Below are 13,258 nucleotides of genomic sequence, written 5' to 3' on the forward strand. Positions count from 1 at the left end.
AACTCCACTTTGCTCAGGTTTAAAAAAACTACAAAAAAACACTAGTTAAGGGGCATAAGTGATCCCTTGCAAAATTAAAGGGCGCAAATAACAATTTGAAAAAAGTTCAGAGAAAAAATTGCCATTTTTATTATGTTTCCATTTCATATAATATTTTACACAATATTTTATATTCTAAAATTCCCTAATTTGGAACTTGGATGGGTACGTTTCAAAAGCAATTTTTTTTTTTTTTAACAAAAAGATATTTCAAACCAATTGAAAACCCCTGTTTCTCGCCTTTTTTTTTTTTTTTTTAAATACTTTCGCGGGTAGGGATAACTGAACCTGTGGATTATTGACATGGAATGGCCACCTTGTTAGCCTCTGTAATGCCCAAATGCACAACTCTTTTTCACGCCGTGCAACTCCAAGCCCATCTCATTACCACTGGGCAATTCCAATTTCGAATCTGCCCTTCGCGCTCAAAACTCCTCGAACTTTATACTCTGTCTCTTGACAGCCTCTCGTTTGCAATCCACACCTTCTCTCAAATTCTCACTCCTTCCACCAACGACTGGAATGCCATTCTACGTGGCTTCATTCAAAGCCCATCTCCTACTGAAGCCTTTGTATGGTACAAAAAAATGGTGCGTGGGTCTAACGAAGTAGACGCCTTGACATGTTCTTTTGTTTTGAAAGCTTGTGCGCGCGTTTTGGCTTCTCTCGAGTCTATTCAGTTGCATTCCCATATTGTAAAAAAAGGGTTTATGGCTGATGCTTTATTGGCTACTACATTGTTGGATTTATATGCAAAAGTTGGCGATCTTGACAATGCAAAGAAGGTATTTGATGAAATGACTAAGAGAGATATTGCATCGTTTAATGCATTGATTTATGGGTTTGCTCAAGGAAGTAACCCTGCTGAAGCATTAGCTTTGTTTAAAAGAATGGAGGTTATGGGATTTAAACCTAATGAAATTACCGTTATGGGCACTCTGTCTGCGTGTTCGCAATTGGGTGCTTTTAAAGAAGGTGAAAAGGTTCATGGTTACATAGGAGAGAACAAATTAGATATGAATGTGCAAGTTTGTAATGCAGTTATCGATATGTATGCTAAATGTGGGTATGCGGATAAAGCATATTCAGTTTTCGAGAGTATGAGTTGTGGAAAGAGTCTTGTTACTTGGAACACAATGATAATGGCATTTGCTATGCATGGTGAAGGATACAAAGCTCTTGAGCTTTTCAAGCAAATGAATCGAGCTGGAATTAACCCTGATGATGTGTCGTATCTTGCAGTAATATGTGCTTGTAACCATGCAGGCTTAGTGGAAGATGGGTATAGGTTGTTTAAATCAATGGAGAGGAATGGAGTAGCACCTAATGTTAAGCATTATGGTAGTGTGGTTGATTTGCTTGGCCGAGCCGGGAAGTTGCAGGAGGCTTATGATGTTATCAATTCTATGCCTATGATGCCCGACATAGTACTTTGGCAGACTTTGCTTGGTGCTTGCAGGACTTATAAAAATGTAGAACTGGCAGAACTTGTTTCACAGAAGCTTGTAGAAATGGGGTCTAACCATGATGGTGATTTTGTTTTGTTATCTAATGTGTATGCAGCGCAGGAGAGATGGGGTGATGTGGGAAGAGTAAGAGAGGCAATGAAGAAGAGGGATGTGAAGAAGGTGCCTGGCCTTAGCTACATTGAAGAAAGAGGTGTAGTACACAAGTTTTACAATGGTGACAAGAGTCATGGAAATTGGAGAGAGATATATGATAAGTTAGATGAGATTAGGTTTAAGATTAAGGAATATGGGTATATGGCAGAGACAAATTTTGTGTTGCATGACATTGGAGACGAGGAGAAGGAGAATGCATTGTGCCATCATAGTGAGAAATTGGCTGTGGCTTTTGGTTTAATTAGTACTAATGAGGGAATGCCAATTCAAGTGATTAAGAATCTTAGGATATGTGGGGATTGTCATGTAGTTATTAAGCTTATGTCAAAGATATATAATCGAGAAATTATTGTGAGGGATCGCGTTAGGTTTCATAGGTTTAAGCAAGGTTCATGTTCCTGCAGAGATTATTGGTGAAATAGAATAATTTTGAAAAATTTTTGAAGTGGTTCTTTGAAAAGGAAAACTTACTGGTATTTGTACGAGTAATTTGGAAGCTGATGATAGGAACAAAATTAATAAACCATCTTCCTTCTCTACTGGTTTGCTTTCTTGATTCTGCATCTAGACCGTAAATGCTATTTAGATAGACAATTTTTGTTAGCATAGCAGGATTATGTTGCCAACTAGACTCTATAACAAAACTCAAAATTCAAGATTTAACTTGATTTCAATCAAATTTTAAACTAGGTGGAAGCCGCTCGTTGCGCAGGTTGCTTTTTTACTTTATTATTGTACATTGTATTAAAAAGTTACTTTTTGTTATACATATAAAAGTAAATATTTCTAAAAAAAAATAAATAAATCTTACAACTTCAGAAAAATAAATAAATAAATATATATATATATATATATATATATATATATATATATATATATATATATATATATATAAACTATTAGGGTAAAAATACAAAAGTCCTAGACAATAAGTATTAGTTAAATTATTTTTGTAAAATTATAAATTTAAAAAACATACAAAAAAAATTCATCTATAAATTTGATAATAATAAATATATAATTATTATAAATAAATGGATAAAAAATTAAACAATTCAATCAAAAACTAAAAAAATTTAGATATTCAAATATAAATATAGTTAACTATTTTAAATAAATAATAATTTTTAAATTAAAAAGTATTTTAAATTATCTAATAAAAAATAAAAATTCTAAATTGAAATATAGATATAGATAATTATTGTTAATGAATATTAATTTTGAAAAATATGATTCTTTAGATATGATTTTTTAATATTTAGATAATAAAATTAAAATTTAAATGACAAGAATATTATTTTAACTATAAATGATAAGGTATCTCAATCCTTGTTTATTTATTAAATGTATTTATTTTTAATGTTATCAAATTCTTTTGCTATTTTAAAATATGTTTATTGAGTTTAATATATATATATATATATATATATATATATATAAAACTGTAATAGTGGAGAGATTTCTCTTTGATCTAAATGGCATAATAATAATAATAATAACAATAACAATAATAATACTAATAAATAAATAAATATTATATTTATATTTCTCTACTCAATTTATTAATTTATTTTTAGTGAAACTCTTTCAAAACTCAAAAACTCAAACCATATCAAATACTTAAATATACGCAATATATCAATAAAAACATATATTATTATAATAATAATTACATGAATTAAAATATTATAAATAATTAATATATATATATATATATATATATATATATATATATATGAATTTGAATCAATAAATAAAAAAATTTACAGCTTATACACAATTTGCTAAAAATATAATACATTTAAAAAAAAAATACATAAATGGATTTATATTTAACTTTTACTTCTGTTCATCTCCATCAATATGATATTTTTTATACCTGCAACTACACACATGTGACAGATAATAAAGAAAATATTATTAAATAAACAAAGATTAAAGATAGGAGAAATCACGGGATGCACAAGAAAAGAAGACTAAAAAATAGAAAAAGAAAAAATCGAAGAGTTAACATTACCTTGATCAAAGAAGAAAAGGCAATGATATAAAATAAATAGAGAAAGTACAATCAAAACTCAGCCCAAAAATAAAAAATAAAAAAAAAGACTACCGTGAAAGAAAATAACTGAAATTGATTAATATGATAGTATATATAGATAGATATAAGTATATATATAAGAAAAAAAATTCAAAGGTATTAAAAGTTTCAATTCCAAATTCAAAAAAATTCAAAGGATTTAAAAGTTTTAATTTTAAAATTCAAAAATTTTAAAGAATTAAACATTTAAAATTTCTATACATTAGATTAGATATGAGAAAAGAAATGTTTAACAATTAATTAAAATTTAAAAAATTTGTAAAAAAAGGAAAAAAGGAAATACTCAAAAGGAAAAAGCGCCAAGTAAGGTTTTTGATTTTTTTTTTTTTTTTTTTTTTGATTTAGGATTATATATATATATAACACTCAAATTTGGTTTGTAGAACTACTTGAATCTCTGTTTATCATTAAATAATTAATTTAATGTATAACAATGCATAAATTTACCATTTTACTTACCAAAAAAAACCTTACATAGCATGCAAACTTTTTGAGGAGCTTGTTATACCTCTAATATTACAACTTTGGTAAAATTGTATCATTTTCCATACTATCAATAATAATTATTTTTGATATGGCAAAATATTCACTTGATATGTTTGAAACAATAATTTTGACATTTTTTAACTATCTTATCAAATAAATATTTAATCGATCCAATTTCACAAATTTGCGAATTCAACAGAATAAGTTTTACAAGTTGAAGTATTTAATAAATACGATTTTATAAGTTAAAGTATTTAATATTTGAACATAAAAATTGAATGTGCCACAGATTTTTTTTTACATAAGATATAAGAGTGAATTTATGTATTGAGCCTTTAATTTTTCAAATATAGTAAAATAAATTCCAATATAATATTTTTTTAAGACAAATATTATTTGTCATATAGAATACATTAGTAATCAAATAAAAATTAAATACTGAATCAGGCTTGCAACGCAACTAAGTCAAGTTAGAACAAATAAATATGCTACATACAGAACGCAACAGTTACAATTCATCAGGTAGGCTGGTAAAATTACCATTACCAACTACATGAATAACAGCCAATTAACTAGAATAGATGGTTGAACACCCAAAACCACTCTTATGCTAGAAAGCCTACGAACATAAATGCATTAACAACCAATTCTAATTCAACTTTCCAACAATTTTAGTCTCAACCGAAAAGAATATTTCTCTGTTAAGTGATAATTTCAAAATGACAGAAAATAATCAAATTTGAACTAGTCTTTTTTCACCAACCTTGCCTCAAAACCACCTTCGGCTCGCTTAACTAGATCATAAGGCATGTGGGTTCCCAGAATTTTATCCCATATTGAGAAGAATGGCTGAGAATAATTGTACTTTGTGCCTTGAAGTTGATGATGGATGTCGTGGTAAGCAGTGTTATTCTGGAAAACAATGTGAAATATATTGCCAGGCAACCAAAGTCCACAGTGATCATCTACAGTTTTAATGATAGCAAAACAGAAGAAAATTACTCCGGTTCGTGCAGTCATTCCTGATATTAGAAAGGAAATGGCACCACCTACTGTGTCAAGCAATAGACCCTCCAGTGGGTGATTATAAAGTGCCCCAATTGCATATGGGACAACTAGCCTATGATGTTGTGAATGGATGTGGCGGTATAAGAATTTGTTCTGATGCATATACCTGTGCACAAAATATTGCCATGTGTCCATCACGAACATAGCAATAATAATCTGCATGATTTGGATAGGAATGGAGGGCTGGACTATGACCCCAGATGGATCCATCGTTGAGGTCAACTGCAGCAAAAGAGCAGGACTATTAAAAGTTAATCATTGATTGATAAAAATAAAAAATCAGCAGGTATTTCAAAATTCACAAAATATTTCAATTCAAATAATATTATCAAATAATTGATATTCTTATCATCGAAGATCCTACCAACCTCTCAGTAACTAGCTGATATCCTCATGTCAGACAAGAACTGCTTAACGTATCCAACATCAAGGAGTCAACTAATGTGCACTGTCTCTTTCAAAACTAATGCACCAAAAGCAAAAGCAAGAGAACAAAACTAATAACATGTCAAGTCATCAAACAGACCAAGCAATCTTCCATTCAGCTTTTACCGAGCAACTTTATAGAAACAGGATTTTTCATTCAAACACCAACATTACCTCCAGCAGAGCACAGAATGGAAAATTATGAATAAAAAGCATTTTCCATGTAAGATCTCTAATTAGTTTTCATAGGCTCAGTAGGCATCTCACTCAGGAAGGCATTAGGCTATGGTTCCTTTCATTCATTCTTAATTCAGCAATACAAATGAAACAACTTCAATTAGTTCTACTAGCCGAGTTTAAATGAAATGAATTTGGCCAGGTGAAGATAGGAAGCTGGAAGTTGCAATGACTTCTGTCTTAGATCTCTCTTTTCTTAAAAAAAAAGAAAAAAAATGTTTTATCAAAGTAAATTTCCAGTAGCTAATCAAATACAAATCAGGTGCTAGACCTACCAATCCAGCAATGTTATGCTTTGCTTCTTATCATCACATTATAAGAACAAGAACATGAAAGCTAAAAGGGAGTCGTGCTCAGCAGCAAGCAATCAAGATATAAACCAATGTGAACCTAGCTGACTAAGAGAATTAAGATCAATTGTGAAAGGAGGAGGAGAGGAGAGAGGATGTTGAAATAGCATCCCAAGAGGTGATGGAACAAAACAAGTTCTTTTGGAAAAGCAAGAAAACACCAAGAAGGAAAAGGTAAAAATTTAAGAATCCTAGTCATGATATTAAAAATTTAAAGAAAAGATAGTGGTTCAACAATATAACGATATCTAAAAATGTTCCTCCGCATGCATCAAGTAGCTAGCAACAAAAAGAATGGATCTTTTTTCTTTTCTTAGTAATTTGAAATCTGATTTCAATAAGAATTTTTACAATGCTATTCCTTAGCCAGCAAAATTCATGCTACCAGCATGATAAAATACGTACATGCAAGCTCAAAGTTCACATAACATATTGACAATAAATTATATAACTCAAGGTTTATATGTAGGACTGCACAAATATAATAAAAGGAAACATTCACTTTTCAGACTCAAAAAGATATCATACAATCTTTCTGAGCACGAACACCTGCCCCCCCAGCACCCCCCCCCCCCCCCCAAAAAAAAAAAAGGAAAAAATCCCAACCCAATAATAAAAGAAAAGTAAATAGGAGCTTAAAAAAGAAAGTGTCATGTGATATTGAAAATATTGACAAACTAAAAGATCATCAGGTTGAATAAATAAGATCCCTAAATTGAAGATACTAAACATTCATCAATTTGGTTTTCCACAAAGGTTTCATGGGGCTTTGGTACTTATATCCATGGCATGCTATGATCTAGTCAAAATTCCATAAAATAACATTTAATGAGTGCATCAATGGGAAATATGAGCGAGTATTCAGCTCAATTTGGAGTTTTACAAATTCTGGTTCAGTTTATCTCATGCACAAACACACACAATGTATAAATATACACAATTAGGTTCAATTTGGTTAGTTTTATCTTTTTAACCGAATTAACCAATTTATTCTAAAGTAAAACTAACTGATTGGATTATTTTAGAAAAAAACACCAGTTTGTTTTGTTTTTTTTTTTCCCCGACATGATAGTGCTCACAGTATAAAGCCATCTTAATGAGAACTAGTGAATGGGATCTACCTTGAAATAATGTATGAATTTAAGTAATAAAGGACATGCTTACTAGTCCCCATCCTCTCCCATATATGCATATCACCATGTAATCCTCTATGGAAGATACAAAAAACTCTTTTCCATGGAATCCATAGCTAAATATCCAAAGACAAACTAAATATTAGAATGGCCAATATTTTGAATTAGTGCAACTCTTTCACACGTTAGTTCTTTACTTGGAATGATGAATTTGAAAGCAAAAGACCAACATTTTATCACTAAATATAACCTGGAACAATTAAACGTCCAGGAGATGCATGTTATCATAAAATGATGACAGCATCAAACTATAAATAACTAAAAATTTTAATATATATCCATCAGTCTTAAGGATATATGCTACAGGTATGAAGGTGTTTTATTATATGAGAAACAACTAGAGATAAAAGTTTTTCACACACAACACAACAGTAATATTATAGTCAGGACGTTTAAGTTTCCTTAAATAACATATGAGTCAAAATTTCATTATAAAACATAATTAGATGTGACATTAGTGTTCAAATTGGAACTCGGAAGATGTAAGAAACAGAAAGAATGCCAAAATTATATCATTTAAGTGTATCAAATTAAATGCTAAGATGTGGCTGTAGAATACCAAATTCAAAGGTTTATGGACATTAATCTTGTTGTCAAGTTTTGATATGGAGCGGGAGCATCATATGCAAGTTGCAACATCTAGATATGGTGAGATAGCTGTATTATGTGCTTTTTTGCAAATTTTTTATGTTGCGTACAGTGTTTTAATAACAATGGACGCATGAGACAACTTCAGGAACAATAATTATGTTAAAGTTTCTGGGCCTTCTATAAATTCTCCAGATATATGAAGTCTAATGCCAATATATTATCCATTTGTTCTTTGGAGAATCTCTTACAAGCATCCAAAAAATCTTTAAAGAAAAAATAAAACAAGATACAGATAAACACAAATGTGTTTTCCTCAACTGTCCAACCTATAATATTTAATAGGATAAGTGAAAAATAAAAGATAGTATGAAATCAATATTTTTGATTGACTGGCTTCAAAAAGGAAAAAAAATGGAAGGTTTTCCAAAAACATAAAAAAATAAAAACAATTTTAGGGAACATGCTGCATATGCAGGCCAAACATAATCAACGCCAATAACAATTATATAGACATTAACCAGCCTCATTCAGAAATTGCTAGAAGTTAGGCTGTTGATTTCCATACCGCTACTCTCATGAGACTCCATAGCAATGATGCCACAGCGTTATGCAGGTAGCATATATGTGCTGAGTTCCACTCTTAGGTACTAGAATGAGCATTTTACAAACCTGGGTGAAAATACGCATACCACATACAGTTCAAAGCAAGTATTACTCAATCAGGATGCTTCATTAGTCATAATTCCATTTTCCAATCCTAAGAAATCAATCATGAAGGAATGAAGCAGGGTTTTTTGCACAAGATTTTTGTTAAGGAAAAATCTCAAAAGTAATTTTGAAAATTGTGAAGATTCTGTTGTAAACTAGCATGCCTATGCCATTAACGAGAATTGCAGGCTTTTAAAAAAATTGAGTTGAAATGTTAAATTTGATAATTCTTGTTAAATTCTTTTATTTCCAAGTCCAAGCATCTGCATTTAAAACATTTCAAAGACAGTCAAATATTAAAAGGACAAATTTTCAAACTGTATTTCCATGGTAAACAAAAGCTGCAATAAAAAAATCAAAAAAAAAAAAAAAAAAAAAAACTCTTTTAACTATTAATCATCTAATATGAGCCCACTTTAAACCTAAAAATTTGCTTCTTTCCAAGCTACCACACCCACTACAAACAATCCCCCATCTAAGGATTCAGCTATGCTCATATGCAAAATTTTTTCATAAATATTTACTGGAAGAATAACACTTCATTAAAACAACTAAACCTTAGTCCCAAACTAATTAGAGTCGGCTATATGAATCCTTTATTTACAATATCTGCTACTTGCACCTTTTGTCTAATGTGATCATTCCTAATTTTGTCCAACTTTGTGTGACCACCATCCATCCCAATATTCGCATCTCCGTAACATCCATCTTGTGAATATGTTGAGTATTCGGTGCCCAACATTCACTCTCAGATAGTATTGCCAGTCTCACCACCGTCCAATAGAGATGATCTTTCATTTTGTTAGATATCTTCCTATCGCATAGTACGTCAGTAGCACTCCTCCATTTCATCCATTGTACTTGAATTCCATAAGAAATATCATCATCTATGAGACTCCCTTCTGGAACACACAGCCTAAATATTTGACTTGTTTGCACTTGGGCACCATCATACCGTTTAATCTAACCTTGGTTTCCTGCTCCTTCCACAAACCAAACTCGGTGCAAATATTTTACTTCTGCTTAATCACTCTAATTATGATTAGAAAAAATGCTCCATGTACCAAAAGATAATTGCTACTCCTCCATGGAGAGGCTATCACGAACGTCCATCACACAAAGCAAGGTCCTAGGTGATACAAAAACTGTATTCCGAATTCTTCCATCATATTTTCAAATGTTTAGTGTATAATATATCACTAAGGTAAGTTAATTTGCAGCCATTCTAGATAAAATTAAGCTTAAAATCTCTTTCCTCGGTATAACATCAGAAGCAGCACTCTGTCCTCCTTTCCTCTCTAATTCAGCAACCTCTTTCTATGGCCTATATTTCTGTACATAGATTGAAATTTGCATGTAATTATCAAGAATAATCAGTAACCTATCTAATCAGTAATTATCAAGAATATTCAGTAACCTCTTTCAGTAACCTCTCTACTCACTATTTACATTAGCAAGAATAATCATATCATAACATCATGCCATAGATAGAAAATATAAATTTTTCTATTTAAGTTAAATAACGAACCAAAAAGAGCCCATGGGCGACTATCGCCTGAACTAACTGTTGCAGCAAAACACCCTTGACCACCTTTGGCAATGGTACCAAGTTCTTCTCTTTCTCCTCTTTTCTTGTGTGCAACCGGTATTTATCCAACGGTGGCAAAATCTGATAAAGTCCAGCATACAACCAGTAGACCACAATTGGGGCAAATGTGCCCATTGCTTCGTCACTCACATAACCTTCCCAAAACACCATAATTGATTCAATTAACCAGCGAAGAAATAGTCACTGGTACTTATTTGAAAACTTAGATTACAGCTTCAAACTCTCCACCTTTGAAGCCACATCAAAGATCTATAAGGGAATGTGAATTCCACATACCTGAGAACCAAAAAATTAAAAAAAAAAAAAAAAAATCAGAAGTTAGAAACTTTGAAGGTAGAGTGCATTTTATTTAGCGTACTCCTGCCTAAAAATTAGGCAACAAACAGAGAATGAAATTAAAGATTCACAGTTCTTCTATTCAATTTGTGGGAAAAGAATAAATTAAGATAATTTAGGGAAAGAAAAAAAGAAAAACGACAAATAGCCTGACATTGCTTTCATTTAAAAACGAACAAAGTTTTTTCTTAAGAAAAACAAAAGGCATAAAAGTTGAAGTTTGACAAGAAAATCTGTTTAAACAAAACATTTCTCAAAATTCCTCCATTTCCCAGCAACCAAACGGCTAAAAATTTAAACAGAAACAGAAATTGAAGGAAAGAAAAAAAAAAAAAAAGAAAACGGAAACGCAATGTGACTTACACAGATAGAGATCGTAAACGACTTAAAGCAAAAATGTCAATCAGATCTACCAAAAGCAAGCGCCTGCTGTGCTGTTTTGGATCAAACACTTGTTGGTGACAGGTGTGTGGTTTTAAATTTTTTTTTTCTTCCCTTGACGTTGGACCTTTTTGGTTCTTTCTTAGTTGTCAAAGGCTGAAATGCCAGACAGAAAGAAAGAGGAAGGCCTTGCCGCCTAAGACTGAAGCCTCACTTGCCCTACACTGTCAACACCTTTTTTTTATTTTGTTTGGGAGACCAGAAAATGATTGGATCTTTCTCCCTTCTGCAATTCTCTCTTTCTTTTTCTTTTAATTTTTAAATTTTACCATTTTCTGGTTATAGGCGCACGTGGAGCTTGATATTTTCGTCCGCCAATATTTTCTTTTATTTTTATTATTATTATTTTTTTAACTAGTCCAAGAGCTATGCATTGCACCAATTGTTTTATTATTATTATACATTATATTATATATTACTTTTTATTACACATAAAATAAATACTTATAAAAATAAATAAATTCTACAACTTCAAAAAAATAAAAAAAGCAAATAAAAAATTATAATATATATATATATATATATATATATATATATATATAAACTAAAATAAATACATACAATATAAAAACCTTTAGATAAACATTACTTATAAATAAAGATATATAGAATTACAAATTTGAAAGACATATAAACAAAATTCCCCATAAATAAAGATATATAGATGTAAAAATCAATATTATTCTAAATAAAGGACATAAAAAATTAAACAATTCAATCTAAAATTGAAAAATAATAAATATTCAAATATAAATATAGTTAATTATTTTAAATATAAAAGGAATTTTAAATGATCAAATAAAAAAATAAAATTTAAAATTGAAATATAGATATAGATTGTTATTGTAAATGAATATTAATTTTTAAAATATGATTATTTGATATAAATGATAATAAAACTTAAATAATAAGAATATTATTTTAATTATAGGTAGGTGTAAATGTTATTTATATATATAATATATATATATATATATATATATATATATATATATATATATATATATATATATATATATATATATATATATATATATAATTGTAAGTAAAGAGATTTCTTTTGGAAAAATAATGATAAAAAAATAATAACAATAATAAATAAATAAATAAAAATTATACTTATATTTTTCTACCCAATTTTAGTAAAACTCTCTTAAAACTCAAATACTCAAATCATACAATTTACCGACTTAATAAATTATAGGATTATATATATATATATATATAATAATTACATGAATTAAAAAAAATTATAAATAACTAATACACACATATGAATATGAAGCAATGAATAAAGAATTTACAGTTTTCTACTATCTACCAAAAATATAATAAATTAATAGTTAGCTTTTTTTTTTCTTCATCTCCATCATCATGATTGTCACACTCTAAAAATTGATGGTGTGAGGTCCTAGGGTCTAGGTAAGTTTAAGGTACTGGGTACCTCATAGAATCCACAACAAAATTAATCCAATTCAACATATTGCTTATCTTGATTAGTTATTTAGGTGAGCTACAGTCAACTTATGTACTTTCATTTAATTCCCAGGATCATCGAATACAATCTTTCATACATTTTGTATAATCATAAATCACACCATTATAATACTGTGTACATTATAGCTTACATACATCTCATACTAATATCATTCACAAAGGTACTACGGACTAACTAGAGTTCATATAACTTATCATCAATTTATAATATCTAATAATTATTTACATTATTCACAGGCTTCTTGTTGGAAGAAGGAAATCAAGAAGCTGACGGATTTGGATCACTTCCACCTGAAACCACAGACGCTTGAGTGAGTCGTCAACTCAGTGAGATTATAGTGTCATATTAGTAGCATGTACACTGAAAAGTATTTCAAAGTTCAATATTTATAGTAATACAAGATGGTAGTACAATTGTAGCTCATCAAAGAGATAAGTCCATAAAGAATGAATCATAGTACAGTACAAAAAAAAAAAAAAAGCCATTTTGCGACTGACAAAACGCAATAAATCAGTTGCTAATAAAACTTAGCGACCGATTACCATCTGTCGCAAAA

The 13,258-nt window shown here is 29.8% G+C and overlaps 2 protein-coding genes across 2 annotated transcripts; one reads left to right on the forward strand and one right to left on the reverse strand.

The window, feature by feature from the left end:
• Positions 1-282: 282 nt before the first annotated feature.
• Positions 283-2,200, forward strand: LOC149493645 (Tetratricopeptide repeat (TPR)-like superfamily protein). The gene has a single exon (XM_089725639.1). The coding sequence runs from the start codon at positions 348-350 to the stop codon at positions 2,076-2,078; it is 1,731 nt and encodes a 576-aa protein (XP_089581765.1). The 5' UTR covers positions 283-347; the 3' UTR covers positions 2,079-2,200.
• Positions 2,201-4,715: 2,515 nt separating this feature from the next.
• LOC105635528 (very-long-chain aldehyde decarbonylase GL1-9) lies at positions 4,716-11,453 on the reverse strand. The gene is made up of 3 exons (XM_089726006.1): positions 11,127-11,453; positions 10,347-10,703; positions 4,716-5,535 (listed from the first exon to the last, which is right to left on the reverse strand). The coding sequence occupies exons 2-3, from the start codon at positions 10,575-10,577 to the stop codon at positions 4,990-4,992; spliced, it is 777 nt and encodes a 258-aa protein (XP_089582132.1). The 5' UTR covers positions 10,578-10,703; positions 11,127-11,453; the 3' UTR covers positions 4,716-4,989.
• Positions 11,454-13,258: the final 1,805 nt, after the last annotated feature.

This window comes from Jatropha curcas, chromosome 9, assembly GCF_041381405.1.
Source record: "Jatropha curcas cultivar XTBG-Jc1 chromosome 9, XTBG_Jcur_1.0, whole genome shotgun sequence".
Classification (NCBI taxonomy): Eukaryota; Viridiplantae; Streptophyta; class Magnoliopsida; order Malpighiales; family Euphorbiaceae; genus Jatropha; species Jatropha curcas.